The 19,001-nt window shown below is 41.7% G+C and overlaps 1 protein-coding gene across 2 annotated transcripts in view; it reads right to left on the bottom strand.

The window, feature by feature from the left end:
• The window catches only part of fstl5 (follistatin-like 5), a 139,454-nt gene extending 136,500 nt beyond the window's left edge, over positions 1 to 2,954 (bottom strand). The window contains exon 1 of one of the 2 annotated variants that reach the window (XM_020103808.2): positions 2,534 to 2,954. In XM_020103808.2, the coding sequence (XP_019959367.2) occupies positions 2,534 to 2,556 (23 nt within the window). In that variant the 5' untranslated portion in view covers positions 2,557 to 2,954. The remainder of the gene's footprint in view (positions 1 to 2,533) is intronic. The other variant, XM_020103809.2, reaches the window with a different exon arrangement.
• Between the last annotated feature and the right edge of the window lie 16,047 nt (positions 2,955 to 19,001).

The raw sequence follows: 19,001 nt of genomic DNA, 5'->3' as shown, positions 1-19,001 counted from the left end.
AGCACAGCAGCCCAACGAGGGCTAGTGCCGGATCATAATATCAGTGATGGAATGGGAAAACCTCACGGACCTGACTTGGCATTGAAAAGTGCTCTGCAGCATTTGTGGAGGAATCTGATGTTGGTACAGAAAGCTGTGATAGCAGCACAGAGAGGGAGCGTGCTCTTTAAAACCAGTTTGCTCTGGAACAGCCTCCCAAAGGGTAATGGATAAAGATTTTTGGAACATGCTGGGAAGCAAGGACACTTGAGATCATTGTGAAGGCACCAGATCGGTGTTATTTTCAGTGGCAGGACAATTTTCCTCACAAACGTACATCGTTATTGTCATATTAACCCTGATCTGCCCCTCGGCTACCTGCTGCTACTGGGTGCCGACACCTCTTCTCCTCTCAAATACTTTAATCAGTTTCTTCTTCCTCTAGTGAAAAGTAATATTGACTCACACCTCTCCATGGTGCTCGAAGGAAGTCGTTGTAATGAAAAGAGCGCTCCATTAACATTGCTATACCTGCTCAGCTGCTCACACCAGCTCCCAACTGTTGTTAAATGGCTTAATTGGACTTTTTTTTTTTAGTGCCGGTGAGGAGGAGCACAATGTTTTTCCTTGTGAGGATGTTCTGAACTAACAGCATCAGGATCATTTCGGTGCAGAAAACCTACAGAGCTATTCTGGAATTGAACATTGTCTTATCTCTCTCGCCATCTCCTTCCACAACCTGCAATGTTATTTATTAACACAAGGACATTTATCACGTATCCGCCTCTGCACTACACTCAAAACATATCGCTGTATATATATCGCCTGTACATTATTTGGTCCCTGGTTCGTATTCAAGTGGAGAATCAATTAGTGAATGCAGTCTTGAAAAACGGATCCACTCATTCAGCCTATGTGCTACTTGAAATAGATTCTATCTTGCAATTTCAAAGAGCTTTCAAAGATAAAGTGAATTCATTGTGGGAATAAAGGGACTGGAGTTGGATTGTAAAGTCCTACAGATGGCTGAGAATTCAAAACCGCATTCACGCTCTCTCTTCAAGAATTTCAATTACTCTCGCAATTAGTACAGAAATGCTCCTCAGTCTCTGTGCGCCCTGTGAATCAAAGAAAGGAATCTCATATATAGGAAAAACAATATACAGACGAGCCAGGAGTTGAAGTGCGGAGCAATAGTCTTTTGATTCTTTGTCTTGACCCTGTAAAATAATAGAGTTGTCACCAGACTAATTAAGATTTTGGCACCTTGCCCACCCAGAGGCTCGTCATAAAGGAAGTGCTTATCTCACAATCGGTGATCAATGAGGTTATAAGATCATTTACTGCTTTAAGAGCACTAATGTCACACTATGACATACAAGTAAAAACTGCATTGACAATGTTTCGTGTGTAAGTATAATGTACAAAATCTACGTAAAGTGTCAGGCAGACATAGTGAGTGCAGAATGACGGCTCCTATATGAATGTTACCCTGTTGTATTATTATTAATATGCAATATCTGTGTTGTTGGCAGATTGAAGGTTGTTTTAACTTTATGTTGTTGGGAAGAAAATTTTGATGAAATTGAAAATGCCCTTTTGTACTTGAGCACAGAACTCCAGTGATTATAATGCAGAAAGTATTTTTGTTGAAATTTAATGAGATGGATTTTTTTTTTTTATCCTTAGGGCAAATGTATCACTACAGTATTTGTTGTTGTATTAATTGATGGTATCTCTACACCAGTAAAACGCTGCTTCAATCCCCCACTACACAAACCCCCTCGAAGGATTTCAGCCTGTACATCTGAGTCCTATCGATAGCAGAACTTAATCTGGTTAAAGGTTATAGCTTTAACTCCATCTGCTGCAGAGGACACCCCCCCCCCCCCCCCCCCCACCCACCCCCCCCCACCCCCCCCCCCCCCCCCACCCCCCCCCCCCCCCCCCCCCCCCCAAAAAAAACAATTTCCCTCGCACACCATCATGCAACACAGTTGATGGCCATGCCCGGCGCAAGAGCCTGTGCTGGGCTGTACGCTGCCAAATGAGTCAGGCGCAAAGCTGAGGATGAAAAACAAAAGTATAATCCCTCTGCTGCTAACGGTGTCACTCAAGGATTAGTGTGCCAAGGAGAGAGAAAATAACACACTAAGTACTACGAGGATAAATTAAAAGCTCCGGGGCGACGCAGCGTGCAGCCTCCCGTCGTTTCAACGTGTTACAAAGGGAAGTGTTGTTGATGAATAACGGCAACTGTAATCTACAACTTCACATGCAGGTGATTTCAGCCTCCAGCGCCTGGCGACGGGTACATTGAAATGGTGAAAGCTTAAGGCAGTCGATTAGAAGATAGAGCTCCGAGTCGAGGAGAGTGACCTGGTGGATTATTAGAAAAAGAGTTGAGGCGCCTCGCCGATGATGAGGGTTAAACTCGGTGTCTGACGGCGAGTCAGGCGGAGAGAGGGGGACTTCTCCACGGATGGAGCTCCGGTCGGGATGTGGCTTAACAATTAGTTCACGCACAAGTGAGAATCACAAAATATATCCTTACCTGTGTGTCCAGACGTAAACCATCCAGGAGAATAATCCAAGCCACGAACACGAAGACACAACACTTCTCAACAAACTATTATGATAATGGCATCAAATCCACGGCTGGTGTAATTTCCGATGTGTGCAGACACACACAGAGAGAGAGAGAGAGAGAGAGAGGGGGGGGGGGATGGACTGAGAGAGGTAGAGAGAGAGAGGGGGAGAGAGAGATGTCCTCAGGAGAAGTTTGCACCTATCAGCAGCCACAAGGGGAAGATGTTAATCCTCCCAGAAATATCAGCGACGCACAGAAGGGATGTGGAGTTCAGCACCACGGCGCAGTGGACAGCTCCGGCGCAGCGATCTCACCTCGGCCGCTCGCGCGTCTCGTGTGCGAGGAAGGAGCGCGAGCCCCAACCTCACCCACCGGATCCGTCCCCACAGGATTTACATACAATCGCACGGGAGGGGGGGGGGGGAGGGAGGAGAGGGAGGACCAATCACGACTGTACCGTAGTATAGGCAGTATAAGCAATCTCCCCCCCACCACCACCCCCCCCAAAAAATAAAACGAGGACAGACAGACAGACAGACAGACGGATTGCGGTCCAGTCCCACCGTGCCAAACATGAAGTGTCCTTGAGTGAAGAGGGAAAGAGAGAGTGTGGTTTCTTTACGGCTGCACACACACACACTCACACACACACACACACACACTCACATACACAAGCTGTACATGTGAATACACACACACACACGTGTACGGAGTGGTGAATGAAACGCTGCTGTGTCCACCGTCCTCCTCAGCTCTGTGTGCTGTCACTGTGTGGGACCAGTGATCCATATCAGTCAATCAGAAATAAGATTTTATTTATTTATTTGTGTGATTTTTATTTTTTAATTATTATTATTATTTTGTATCTAGTCACAAAGAGCGTCGATTAGGTTTAGAGTAACGGTTTCAAGAAAACAAATCTCGGTGATTGATTTTAGAGTGTTATTGTTGTTATCAGCTGGTGGTAGAATACTTCCAATCGAGTACAAGTATACAGACGCAGTATATTTTTCTGTACCTTGTTTAGAGGGACATTTTTTACTGCAGCACCTTAATGTCACAGTTATAAAAAGCTTACTGACATTTTAAAAACAGACATGTGATGCATCAACAGTACATTGAGTGGTAAAATCAGCTCTGTGTCGAATGCTCCTTTCAGTCGATTTATTTGTTAACCGTTATAATGACGTATCTTACAATGTATACAATAATATATAGTCTGCAATAAGAGTGCTTTTATTTTTGATACCTCAGCATATTTTACAGAGAACATGTTCTGCAGAACTTGTTGTGCAAGTGGCAGATTTGCAAAGTTACCGAAGGGTAGTCGTCAAAGCTCATCAAACATTTTATTTATAAAGGACGATGCAGCAAAAGCTTCCACATAAATGAAGTGGAGGAAAAAAGCGAATTATTTATCCCTGAAATGTAGTGGAACAAAAGTAGACAGTCACATGGACATGGACAAACTCCTGTAAAGTACTGTAGCGGCTCTCAGTCAAGCATGAAGGCCAAACCACCTGTAGGATAAAATTTAAATGAAAAAGAAAGTAACATGTATAGAGACAAGCAGTCACACCTACAGTTAACCTAACAACAATATGCTTGTGTTTGGACTTGGGGAGAAAGTCTGGAGGGTAAAACCCACAGAGACACGAGGAGAACATGCAAACTCAACACAGTGGAACCGGGATTCAAACCAGGAACCTCCTTCCAGATGAGAAGACAGTGCTTACAACTGCACCCCCATGTTTAGGGAAGCGATAAAGACAAATTTGATCTGCACCAGAACGTAAAGAGTTCATTCCTGATTCAGGCACCATCCCTGCACTAGTTTGGCAAAATCAGTTCAGTGCTTTCTGCTCAAACAAACAATATTTTAAGCATCTTAAAATTCTACGTGTTGTTTTTAAGAAACCGTATTTAGTTTCATTCCACCTCTTTTTAAAGCACCGCTGCAGTCTTGAAACCACCTGAACTTTTGTGAAAAGATTTACATTTCCAATAATATCTACCATTAAAAAAAACCCACGACTCAAGTCTTTTATAATCACCCGACCACAAGACGTCTGGAGAGACAAGTGACATTTCACATGAAAAAAAAAAACCTTCCCTCAAATCACGATGCATTGAGCAATAGAACATTATTTCAAAGAAGCCGTCCGTCCACAGGGACGTAATTAAACTCAAATGTGTCTATAGCTACTCACAGTGTGATTCAACCTAAAGTAATTTCGCACACGGAGGTCTTTGACTTTGACTGGTGGAGCAGTCCTCAAGACTTTCACACCACCGTATAACTCACATCAGGTAGATGCTATTTCTGAAGCATGAATGTGTGCCACACTTAAAGGGCGCCACAAGCCGAGTTTGCCCTATATGTGCAAATGTGGTTAATTATGCATTTTTATCATCACACATTTATGTATTTGTTTGCTTATTCTGTTGTTTTTGCCTCATTTCTATTCATATCTACATTTGCACAAGACAGGTATGATAATGCACTGTACTGCAGGTTGCTCATGGTGTTAAAAAATTCTGTAGCTACTGCAATGTACAGTACTTGCAGAGCAGTAGTTATGTATAACCTTTATTAAATCTATAATCCCTCTTGCAGACTGGGGTGAAACACTAATCAATTCATTTGTTTTATTTGCACATTTGCTGTTTCACCTGGTGGCTGCTCGGTCCTCTACTAATGCACGATAGCCGAGGAGCTGCAGCAGAGGAGGAACTGTGAGCATTAGTCACCATGACTAAACAAACAAAGAGACACCACCAGCAGAAACCCTGGCTGTGTCTCAACCCTTATCTCTGGTTCGGTATATACCGTACTGTCCAGGGAACAAGACATTCTCTGAGTTGTCCCAGTACAAAACCTTGTTCCAGTGCAGGGACGGTTCAGCTCCATATAAAAAAAATGTTTTTATTAAAAAGCCTAGAAAAATGAATGATTGCTTTCTGTCCTCGCTGCCTGGAACCACCACAGTTCTACTTCACCGCACTCTTCCTCCAGCAGAGTGGAGGTGTAGCTGAATGCAAATAACACATTATAGATCAGGTCCGTTAATCAATCTATGAAGTTAATTTATTTGTACATGTTGAGAATGTGTCGTACTGACAACATGCACTGAGTTCTCTTCTCTTCTCCGCCACTGGAGGACTAAACATTTTGTCAAGCAAGGACAGATTTCAGATGAACTCGTGTCATAATTAGAGTGTGGGTGTATAAATCATGGACTCGTCACCGAGCAAGTGTTCACTGGATTGTTGTTATTTTCATCCTAACCTGCTGATGACTGTATCTGCTAGTGCCTGTTGTTGTGTCTCTGTATTCATGTCTTGCGGTGTTGTACTTCTCTGCATGACTTGTGTCCTGTCAAGTCTCACTGCTGCTGATGCTGACTTTTCTTTGTGCTTTGGTTGCTCTTGTCTTTGTTGTTTGGATTTTATCATCCAGAAGGTTTAAAAAAACAAAAACCATCTGGCTAAAGGACTGCGGTTGAAAATTAGCCAGCTGGCTAACACTGGCACAATTGGAAAGGTTGCTTAATGTACGTTGTCCCTAAACATGAATACAAGAAATTAAAAAACACGAATATTTGTGACGCTGTGTTCAAAAGAGTTTGAGGCTGAATTTATTGTAAATATCGTAGTTTTTCCTGCTGCAAAACCACAACTTATATTGATAAAAGGTTCTTGGTTTGAATCCCAGTTTGGACAGGGCCTTTATGTGTGAGGGTTTTCTGGTCGCTCATGGTTTGGATTTGGTCTAGTTTTGGTCAAGCCTGTCGGTTGAAGTAAGGAAAAGATTCTAGTCGTGGTAAAAAAAGATTGAGATTTATATGTTTTCAAAATGTCACAGTCCTGAAACATTTGCCAGAAGAGGTCACTCGTCAGGGGGAAAGATAAACACAGGTCATTGAAGGTGTTTAAATATCAGGCTACACATTAGCCTTCAGATGATTCAGATCTCCTTCTACATTCATCCCATTTCCTCCATTCAATCAGCGGAGCCTGCATTGTTCCTCAGATAAGTAATCTCAGACACACACAGAGCAGAGAAACCAGAATGATGAAGACAGGACAGGAGACATTTGGAAACAAAAGTGAAACCCGGGAACTCTGGAGATTAATACTGTAGTTAAACGTCGGACATGTTTTCATGTATATGCTGAAAACCAGTTATGGGTTTTATGCCGTCATGTCACCATAATCAAACGTGACGTGTGTGCTGATGCTCACTCAGCGCCAAATGTGCTGCTGCTCCTGCAAAATGAAGTTATAGCATGATTCATTAACGCAAATGAGAGAGAGAGCTCTCCCTTGACATTCTCTCCATGAATCCAGAGATTATGTTACCACATCTGTGCCTCTACACAACCCCTGTGTGTGTACGTGTCACATGGGTGCAGCTGAGATGGTTTTAATTTATCATGAGCACAATGAATGCCCAGCACGTTAAATAAGAGAGAGGAGGAAGGGATTGTCGCCATGGGCGAGATACAGCACGTTGTAGTGTTTTTTTTTTTTTTTTAATAGTAGCAGGGAATTCATTTTCTGTGTGTGTGTGTTTCTGTGTTTAATGGAGGAGTGTGTGTCTTATTTTGAAGAAGACAATTCACTTCTGAATTCTGACGCTGTTTTTGTGTGTGCACTACACAAAAGAATGGGAGTGTGTGTGTGTGTGTGTGTGTGTGTGTGTGTGTGTGTGTGTCTGCGGTAGGGACTGTAATAGATTGTGACATATTGTACAGGGAGCGTCAGCAGGAGCGTGCGCACACAGATGTGATATGTGACTAGTTTCACATCCCATTATCCGGTAAACCACGCGGTGCCGTGCACGGCTCCAGATTGCGATGTCAACTCGGCATCGTACATTCACTGCGACTGCTGCATTAGGACCGAGCATATGGCTCCCTCTCTCCACTCTGCTCGAGGAGAGTGACTTTATTTTGGATCCATCTTCCTGAGCGGAGGCTTTTCATTTGACCTCTGTGAATGAATGCAGCAGTCGTGCTGAAGAATCAACCCCTGCATTCACCCCGAGGAGGCTGAGGGGAGAATTCTTTTAGACGCCTTTTTTAAAGTGAGGTTTACATTGTTTGAAAAAAAACACAATGTCTGTTGTTACAAACAGATTAAAAATGGAGACGCTTCATTAAGTCTGAGATATAGAGGAATAGAGGGAGACTCTGAAGCAGATTCAACGATACTGAAGGAACACATTGATCGAGCTGAATTAAGGATATAATATAATCAATGAACAGATTTAGATCATCAGATTGTTTCAAATGTTTTCCGCTTCACAGAAGAGGAGATTTTCTGCTCTGCTCAGTTTTATGTCAGTTTGAATTGGTGATATTTTGGGTTTTCTGGTGTTTGCCTGATAAAATAAGAGATTTGAAGACACCTGTTGCTCTTGGAAACTGTGATGGCCATTCTGTGACATATTCCTGAGAACACGTCTGCACAGACATTGTTTACCTTGACTTCGTTTAAATAGTAAAGTTGTTGCTCCAGTCGTTTCGCAGAGATGTGAATCCCTGGCTCGTTCTATTCAAACCAGTGTGCCATGATACATATCTGATGAATCTGATCTGTGTGTTTCACCAACTAATTCATTCGTGTTTCAATCCATCAGCCCACAAAAGCACTGCCCTCTGCATTCACATTTATCAAATATGCAATCAAATAATCAGAATTATATTATATTATTTTATAGATATGATGAATCTTTAAGTTGGCAGATTTGAAAATCCTCTTGACAGTGAGACCTAATACACATCCAGCGTCCTGCTCTGTTCAGATGTGTTCCAGTGCTCCTGCTCGCCTTCAGCAGGCCCCGCTATCTACTGCTTTGCCGGAGTCATTTATGCACAGCGTGATACTTTGAAAATTAGTGGAAGTCTTTGCTGAGTCACTCCTAATGGAATCCTGTGCCGGTACATTCATAATGCAGCAGTCACGGCACTTTGAGGGAAAGCTTTTGTCTCAGGATGGAGGTCGGAGTCCAAACATCGCTCTAAAATCAGAGACTAAAAATCCAAACAGCACAAGTAGGACGTGCCACCACCTCCACTTTCATTTGTGGCCAGTTGTTTTGTGCACTAAGATCGAATTCTAAGTATTAATTTTAATTAGAAAGACGACTATAAAGAGGATAGATGCAGTGTGCACAAAGATTAGTCATTAAAATAATAATAATATAATAATAATAATTCTTTTTATGACTGTGGACGTTCTCACAATGGTAAAAAACAAACATCTGAAAGTGTTTCATGAACATCAGCATCTCCTGCTGCACCCAAACGTTCTCCTCAAAGGATCTGGACCAAAAAAGTGGATCAGCGCTGATCAAAACCTTTAAAACAAACTAGTGCTTTCGCCTTTTGAAGTGTTTCTCAGCCGAGCATTGTTTCCCAAAGGATGTGGAATGAAATGTGACACTGTAGGAACAAACACATGAAACGCTTCTTTGACATGAAGAGACACGGTCCAGATTTAAAACGCGTGAACAGACATGGAAACTTTGCCATATTCCAGTTTAATCTTCTGGCCACACATGTTGATTACATTTAAATGTCGTATGTTCAACCACAGGAGTGAAATCACACCACCACACCACCACAGTCTCACAGCTCCTTGTAATGCCTGCTTAATTATACAGAACTAGTGTGTGGAGTTGTTTTTAGCTGGAGCTCAGAATTTATATCAAGAGCATAAACCCATAAAATCCACAAGTAAATGCAGCCAAACAACTGCAGAGTGAGGTTATAATATTTCACAGCATAAGACCAATTAACAAGAAAGTGTAAATGCAGCGAGTCTCTAAAACCAACATATACAGCTGAAAATATGATAATAAATAAGGACAAAAGAAACGGGTGCAAAACAAACTGGTGACAGGCAAGTACAGATTGTTTGTCAGAACGCAACCGAGAGGGTGATTGAGGATGGTGAAACAAAGCAAGCTGTTAAATCTAATGAAGTAAACAGAACATTTATTTTACACTGAGGCTACGTTTTAACACGAGGCTATAAATGTTATCGCAGAAAATGATACCGAACAAGCTGTGGTTTCAAAGTACCAGTAAAACATTCTGGAAGTTATTTATTCAAAACTCTATTTAAGTAACAGCACAGAAGTCAAAACAGCTTTTAATGCTGATACAAACAAAGTGTACGCAGCATTTTAGTGCTGCAGCTGCGTGAGGTGGAGCCAGATTGAATTATTTTACAGTTTGATAGCTTCAGACAGTGATTCATAGGTGTCCGACCGTCTCTGAAGGGTCATAAAATAAATTTGAGGTGTCGTGAGATGATTCATGGGAGAGAAAAGAAGACAAAATAAAGCTCACTAATGGCAGTCTGGGTCTCAAACTGTTATTTGCTGTGTATGAAACAATCAGGGATGTTTAGAGTGAATCGTCTCTTTGGCGAACAATTGATAGATTTCTGTTTGTAAGTGGTAACTTTAGTAAAAGCTCGTACCTCTGCCAAGGCCGAGCAGTTCCCTTATTAAACCATCTGCACCAAATTGCGTACCAGACGTATTAAATATCAGTCCCCTAATATCAAATCCATGAAATGAATGAATTCCCTCAAGGAAGAACAGAAGACACACACACACACACACAACATTTCATGGAAATCAGGTTTGTAGTTTTTGCATAATCCTGCTGAAATCAAATAAACAAACAAATGCAGACGGAAACATTAGACGTTTATAATCTTATATGTTTTTGATGCAAAACCTTAATCTGAAAAGAATCAATAGTAAGAAAGGACTATCTATGCAAATGTAGTAACATGGAGGGACGGAGATTTCCTTCTGAAACGTAATGGAATAAAATCATGAAACAAAATTTCTTCCAAACCGCACTGAAGTAAAGTTCTGGAGTGGTTTGAGTTGAGGACGAGTTGAACGGAGGCTCAGAGAGGAGAGAAGTGAAGAAGCTGATTTGGATCATAACCAAGCTCTGAGGAGAAGAGAGAGAGTTGAATCATCTTCTTTGAGATATTCTGATTTGCAGACCTCCGCTGGACGAGGACAAAAAATTAACCAACAGAGATAAAGTCAGATGTTTCAAAGTCAATCAAATTATCTTGAGCTGCAATCTTATCGTTCCTGCTCATATTCAGGACTGTAGGTTCTTTTTAAAAAGTGTGTTTCTGTAATTAGTCTGAACATATTATTGTGTTCAGCATCAGAATATTCCCACGACATGATCTGACGGTGCCGTGCGTGTGTGTGTGTGTGTGTAGCTAATGAACAATCCAATCACGCTGCTACACTTACATCTATGATTTATATGCACGCCTGCATCCTGTCCATATTGTGATCAGATCTCATTATGCAGAACAAGTGGAACATGGCAGCTCTTGCTCTACAACCTGGACGTTCTTTTGCTTTCACTGCAACTTGGTCCGCAGGGGGTCGCAGAGCATGGGCGGGTCGGAGGGTGCGGTCACGTCTGGTAGAAGAATCGTGAGTTCTGTCCACTTGCAGTTTCACTTCACTGCGGGGCAACAGAAAGCAGATGTTCGTGATGCTTCCAGCTGTTCTGAGGAGAAGTCTCTGTTAAAAATGTTGGAAATTTAAAGCAACACTTGATTCTAGAAGGAAACATTCCACAGCCCTCGCTTCAGGGACGTTACCAACTCTCAACGCACTTGAATGCACCACTATCAGTTGATGCTGTGCTGTGGTGGTGCATGTTTCCAAAATGTCCAATTCAAAATTCTCACAGGACAGTTTACATAGAGTTCAGGGGCCCAGTTCTTCAGAGACAAATTTACATGCAAAGTTGAAAGTCTACACAGTACAATCTTTCTTTATATTTGTTTCTCTTGTTCTCTCAGCCACTTTCACATTATCATTTAAATATTGTTTAAAAATGTATTTCTCCCAAAGAAAAATCTTCTCGACTTGCTCATCAGTTTCCTTCCTGCTGCGTCGCGTGTTTGGTTTTCTTGCCCTCGGGCTGGGTCACCTTCGCAAAGAGAAGAGTCGATGATTAAAGGATTCGGCTGAAAAACAACCCAGTGAATCTGGTGCGCAATTAATTTAACAAACATATAATAAATTAAAATGTTCTCTGAATCAGTGCATCAAGAAAAGAAACTATTATTCAGGTTAGTAACAGAAGACGAGTTAATTTCAGTTTAGGTAAAGTCAGTAGCTTCCTGCTAATTAACTAGCATGTGTGTTTTAAAGTGATGAGTGACTTGTTTGTCTTTCTTTCTGGGCTTCGGCCGAGTTTTAGTTATAAGTGAATCTCTAACTATTGATGCTATTATTCAAATTCTCTGTTTATTTTATTTTGGAAAGGATCAAAGCATCTTAATTGATGTAGTTGTCAACGATATATCTTCATCAAAAAATGATGCCGCTCATTAAAGTTATGAATAACAAGTTCAAAATGCCTCCAAATTAGAAACAGTACATTACATTATATAGTCCTGAATTTATATTTTATTCCCAAATCAGAAATAATCTCACGCTAAAAGAAATTCAGGCTCGTATGAGTTTCTTTAAAATGTGTTTTTCATTGACAGGAGCAGATCACGAGGCAGAAAAACAAAATGAAGCTTTCATATCGTCCCAATCTAAATTAGTAGAGGTGAACACGTTATAAACCCAGTTTTAGCTCTGTCCTTGGTCTCCACCAACTTGTGAGGAGAACATCCATCTGAATCTCCAGCAGTTAAAAGTTTATGTCTATTTATATGCCATTGTGGCCAAAGGTCAAAGTCACTGTGACCTCTGAAAAGCACATTTTGAACCTTGTGATTCCAGAAGATGAATCCTTTCTTTACTATTGTGATTTTCCCCTTAACCTGTAACCAAGTCTTTTTTATATCATATCTTAATCCCAGTGCGTGAAATAGATTTATATTTTTAACAGAAAGGTGCTGGAAGAAACAGACTCACTAAATGTTTTCTGACAACAGCAGTGTTTCGAGTTCTGTGGGGTATTTGGCTCCAAATGTCAGACCTCGGTTTTATCCTTTAACCGTTTGTGACTCTGAACACAGCATCAAAAGTAAATATAATATCTTTCATCAGTCAGAAAACCTTTGCAGGATGAGTTTTATTTATCTGCTTTTACCTCCTGGTTCATGGTAAGAATGTGTTTGTTGTCTTTGTGGCTTCCTCAGCATCGTTGAAAATGCACTGAAAGTATCTGAAGCAACCACATAATACATTCTCAACAAGGGATTTGAAAAGGCTGCGCGCGCACACACACACACACACACACACATAATACTTTTACTTTTAAACTTGATTTTCAGAGGCTCGGACGTACGTGACATTTCTTTCTTGGAATGTTCTTCACAATATCTGCGTCCGTGTGACGCCACACTCCCTCAAAAGAAACTTTTGCTTTTATCATCACAGCTTCTTTCTCAAATGAATGTGTCATCCTTAATAAATAAACAACAATTTACGATTCTATTTAAACTCTTTTTTTTTTAATCACCGGATCATTGCCAATTAAATAAGCCTCATCAACCAAGATACAGTGTCATAAATGAAGAAGCAGATGCCGAGAGTCTGTGGATAAAAGCTGGTTTCCTCTTGTGAGGCCTGAAGGCTGTGATGTTGCTGGGCTCTACCTCCTGAAATGAGTTTATTAGAAGATCTAGGTGGAGACGACCAGGCGGACATGGCGTCGGTTCAATTAATCATAACTACAAGGTGGAGACATGAGGGAGTAACTGCACTTTTGCAAAAGACTCCCAGACGTTTTTTTCCATCTTTAACGCTCAGAGTCCACGGCACAGATGGATCAATCCCTCTTCTCCCTCTTCGTTCAACTCCGCTGTGATTGTTTCCTCACACCCGTGAAAGTAAGACTTCAATAAACACCTGCACAGACGGTGGTGACTCCCTGGGATTTTACCTCCAATCTCTCTCTAATCACAGCTTCACCCTCCTGTGAAACCTCCTCCTCCAACTCCCACCGTTCACTACAGTATCACACTATCACTTTATTGCTTCTCCACGTGGATCTTAAGTCTTACTAGAGGCAAACTACACCTTTATCCTGCATCAGCCGCCGCTGTCTCCTCCTCTGTCCACCAACAGATTACTTCTCTTTCCCTCCTGCGTCTCGCCTTCCAGTAAACTCCTGACACCAATATCAATTCATAATCCACTTTCGGGGAGAGCTGCTGCGGGATCTGAGACATTGCCGCCCCGGAGCTTTGCTGTACCTCCTCTCTGTTTAGATGCTCTGTCCCACAACACACATGGTTTTGTGTTTAGTACATTCTCTGGGATACACAATCACACTGTGATTTCACTGGATGCCCTGTGCTTCATTTGGGGTTTTTATTATTTTACCTCCCATTAGCGAAGCTTTTCTGCATAATCTCTCTGTAATCTCTCTTAATTTGCTTTCACATTATTTCGTCAGTAAAATTCAAGTTTGCCATCATCCAGACTGGCTGAGACGCCAAGAGCTCAGGCTGAGCCTCATTTTTATTAAAGGCTCGTGGGGACATCTAGTGTTGAGTAAGGAGAGGAAAAAGAAAAAAGTTTTTAATATTTTCCCTGCATGAAAAACTTGGAAACCGTAAGATTCACAATGCACATATAATTTGTCTGCAGGAAAGATAAACCCTTGAAGTTGAGGTCTTTACTGCCACAACATGTTGAAACCAGACGATACAGAGGTGATTCATTTTCAAGATCAAATATTTATTAGACCAGAATATGTAGTTGTAATTTATGTTTTCATGGAATGAGGTGAGAAATGATCGACCACAAATCTAATCGAAAGACAAAATCCTCATATTGTCCTGTCTCTGTGTTACAGAAGAGTGATTCTGTTTCTCTACATGTCTGTCCTCTCTTTCTGTAGTTGATTTATGATTTGTTATTCTGGTGTTTTGTTTCCCTTTCTGTCTTTCTTGTCATTGTTTTGTCTCTTCATGGTTTTCCATCTTTTCGCCGTCAGTTTCCATTTCTTTGTGGTCGCCTTCAAAGAAAGGCTCAATCCTGGGCACCGGCCTCCAGGCTCACAGTTTAAATGGGTCCCCAGGGGCTGTGCCCCGGAGGTCCATCCATTTGGCCCGGTAACCCTCCTGTTTATCGCCTGTCTCTTTCCTCCCACTCTGCTCTCTGCTTCCCCTTGTTTTGATTAGCTCCCATTAAGAAACCACTCCAAGTCGCCCATGCAGCTATCCGACACATTTACAAGTCATAAAGCATCGCAATCAACAAATTTGCATCAGACCGACTCTCTCCAAGAGCCCATTTGGAGGATGCCACAATGAAACTGAGAATTCAAGTAGCAACAAAGTGGTGCTTGACACAGCTCGGGGATGAATGTTAAAAATCTGCTGCAGATGTACGTCTCAAAAATCTGTGAGTGAGAGCGGGAGAGGGTCCCTGGGGAGGGGAGGCGACTATGTCCTCTGTCAGAACTGAGGAAATCAGTCCAGACTGTTTGAGAAGTGGCTGCTCGAGAGCAAAACAACTGACAGTTGTCAGCGGCAAAGAGGACAAGTGCAGCTAACTGATTTTTCAAGGTTTAATCGACTGCGACGTGAAATGATAGGAGGCAAATATGATAAAGTGTGTGTCTGAAATGTACTCACCTTGGGTACGTGTCTGATGCAGGATTTAGTGTTTTCATTTCGGAGCGGTGAAACATCATTTCAGAGCATTATCTTTGAGAACAGTACGCTCACAATGCTGCGAGTGAAGGACTTAAATATGTCCCTTTCACAAAAGTGCAACTAATACTTTGTACATGTGGTATAGGAGCAGAGCATGTTATTAAAGGGTGGAGGTGCAGATGGATAAATGATTCGTTTGTTCTGCTTTTGCATGTAGATCCAAAATTAACAAACAAAAAAACGCTGGTCGTTGTTTTTCCCAGTTTCAAAGATGTCGGACGTCTTTACTAGAACTGAGTTGAAATTTGATTGAAAAGTCGTTGTAGGTTAAACCTGAAACATAAAAAGTGATTTGAAACTTGAAACAATTTAAAAGCTGGTGGCTTCTGCTGATTCTTGGATATATGGCAGCTATAGGCAGTAATACCAAAAGCTGTTGTAGTCGAGACATCAGGCCTCACATCTAAAGTCATATACTCATTTAGGAAGGATGAAAGCAGGCGGGAGAAGCACTTATCCTCCGTCACATTTTCAAAACCGAGATAACGCCAAAGCCAGGGACAGCGTAGCTGGAATCTCATATCTTCTCCTCAGTAACTGAAAAAGTGTTTATGATGTTGGATCCAGTCTCACTCAGACATATTGGCACTGAGAAAATCCTGCATCTGAACATCGGAACTCTGACTGTAGGAGGAATGTGCACGAGATACCAACTTTACCGAATGTAATTTACATTTCGTAGAAAGAATCTCCCTTTTTGCAGTGACAGAAACAGTTTTCATCCCTGATGATTAAAAACCTTTAAATGCCGTTAATAACTCCAGACTTCAGAGTTAGAGTGGTCCAGGGAAAATGTTTATTCAATATCAATGTCAAAGAAACTGACCAATGAGACTCTGTGGACGGTGGCAGGCCTCGGGTTCCCTTTTATCCCTGAGCAACAAAAGTGCCAACCTATCCCAGGATGCAATGCACTTCAGTCACTTCAGTGGTTGCAGCGAGCGACAAGTTGAAAACATCAAATTCTTGCACTTTTTGAATGTAAGTATCAGGGTATACAAAAACAAAGGTTGTGTTCTCGTCGCAGAAATCCTCCGAAGACCAGCTGGTTTGGTCTTCGTGGTCCAGGGACGAAGCTTATACTCTGAAGAGTACATCTTCTATGACCTCTGAATCTCACTTCACACCTTGAATCTCGTTTATTTGTGATTCTAGGGTGAGTTGTACAGGAAAACCTCCAGTGGCTTTTGGGCGTTGGAGACTCTAGAGAAGCTCTTTCTAGAGAAGCTCTTTCTAGAGAAGCTCTTTCTAGAGAAGCTCTTTCTAGAGTGGTGCAACATGCCTCCATAGAGGAGGACCTGCTCCCTGAGGGGATCATCCTAACCTTAGGAAAACACAACTATTCTTAGTTTCAGATAATTGTACACAAAAGAAAACAATAGCTTCAGTATTTCATTCCTGCCTGTAGAGCCACACTGAATCATACACACTGGTCCTTTAATGCATCATTACTTTGAAGTGCTTTCTTGGTTTTGAAATAATTCCTGAGGGAAAATGTGAAATCGAAGTCTTCAAGGTCCCTAAATGTTTCAACATCTTTCAAACGCTAGCGGCTAACTCTGTGCACCATGTGGTGCGTGCGCAGGAGGTGTGCTGCAGGTTCCGACAGCATTTCCACGGGAAGGAGTGCTCTCGCTGTGGCTAGAAATGAGAGTGGGTTTTCGCAGTTTCTGGTCCAACACAGCCGGCGTCTTTGTCCAAACCCACTGTCCAATCCACTGCTCCTGCAACCACTGTAGTCATTACTGTGTCCACTTCACACCATGAGTTGCTGGACCGCTGACAGATGCTCCACCTGGCACGGATTGCCACGGTGTACTTCTAATTTTGTCGACTGTCAGAAACCCGCAGGATGTCTCCTCCAGGTCTGAACCAGCCAGCGGGACATTATTATTGTGTGTTCCTTGGTACGTCACCCAGCTCTTGAGGAGAAGTGAGGTCGGTGCGCCTCACTGACTCCCATCACACACAGCTCCTCCTCATCCCACATTCTAAAGGAAATGTATTGGTTTGTTTGTGTGTGTTTGTTTGTCTGTGTGTGTGTTTCATTCCTTTTCTGCAGGAGATGGAAAGACAGGCAGGGAGGGCTGGCATAATACTTTTGCTCACATCACTGGAAAAAGTGTGTGTTTGTCTCGCTCGCACTCTCTTAGTGTGTATGTGAGTGTCAAACTAGACAAACCAACCATTTATTCCCTGTAGCAGAAATGTGTGTCACATCCAGGTGAGTGTGACAGATCGGGGGCTTCACTACAGTGACGGGGAGCCGAGGCCATCTTGCTTGTTTTATTCATGAGAGCCAGGAATGTCTGGTTGGCACGCTGCTTTGGCACAGCAGCAAAATAATGGGACGCTGTAGCTCACTGCTGTGTCATCACCATCATAGTCTTATAGCAGCATCTAGTGCTCGCTGTATGAAAAATAAATTGCTGGGAGGAGCATTGCCATACATTTTTAACTTGTGTTTTTTTTTTTCCTTCCAAACCATTCCTTTGTTTTAGAGGAAAACTTTTCAAATGCTCAGAGATTTATTATTTATGTTTTGATTCGAGCTACATGATTCTCGAAGAAGTTTGAATTTTGAGCTTTTTTAATTCTTCGTATCAGTTTTATTTCTACTTCGCTCGAGGTGCAATGTCCTTGACGAGCTGCTGAAACATCTATCTATCCATCCATCCATCTATCTCTATATCTATCTATCCATCTTTCCATCTATCTCTATATCTATCTATCTATCTCTATATCTATCTATCTCTCTCTCTATCTTTCTCTCTCTCTCTCTCTCTCTCTCTCCATCCATCAAATGTGAATATACACTAATCACTTTCTACTGGTGCTTAATTGTATCTGCAGCAGAGGCGAACCAGATTAAGGGAGCAAGCGAGTAACAATCATCTCGGAGGAGAGGAGAAATAAATGATCCTTTGAATATTGGAGTAAATACGTGATAGATACTGGAGCACTGCATTCAGCTGAGCCTGTGTAATGAGTATGGTCATGTATTTCAGGGTTGGGATCTGTGTGAATATTGCAGGGTCGACTATGTTCAGGTAGAAAGAATATTTGATGACAGGAGCTTTGGGATTGGAAACTTAAGAAATAATCTTGGCAACTTGTGGCTCAGGGCAACATTTTCATGGGGGACTTTCCAGGTCTCTGCGTTGAAGATGCATTGACCACAGTTGTAGTGCTGTTCCCTAGAGAAATGGATGACGTACAATATAAAACTGATTTTGCCTTTTGCTCACAGCGGTTATCAGATAACATTAACATCAATATTCCTCATGTTATTGGTTAATTGTGTTTATTATCCGTGTTGCATGTTACACGTATCACCTGTCAGTGTGTGTCCTCTTTACATGGATGTTCTCTGTTCTACTTATCAACGCTCTAAATGCTTTTAATTGATGAGTAACTTTCTATTTCAGTTTTAGTCTTTTTCTTTTTAGGCCAACATTACCAACATCTTTGCAGAGACTACAGATGAAAAATAGCCTCTTGGCTAAACTCTGGCTCATACAGCAATTTTTTATAAATGTTCACTGACCCTGTTAAATAAATCAAGAAATAATGTTGACTCTTTGCTTTTTAATTAAACAGTTGGAAATCCATTCATCTTAAACATCGTGTGAGCGTTCCTCCCTTTTTTTTTCATAAGCTTGTTTTCTTCTACTTTATCTACATTTGAGCACCTACAGGACATTTTATTCTTAACTTATCATGTCATAAGAAAAAGCTG

Source organism: Paralichthys olivaceus, chromosome 9 (genome assembly GCF_024713975.1).
Source record: "Paralichthys olivaceus isolate ysfri-2021 chromosome 9, ASM2471397v2, whole genome shotgun sequence".
Classification (NCBI taxonomy): Eukaryota; Metazoa; Chordata; class Actinopteri; order Pleuronectiformes; family Paralichthyidae; genus Paralichthys; species Paralichthys olivaceus.
This window is presented reverse-complemented; position numbering and strand designations above follow the sequence as displayed.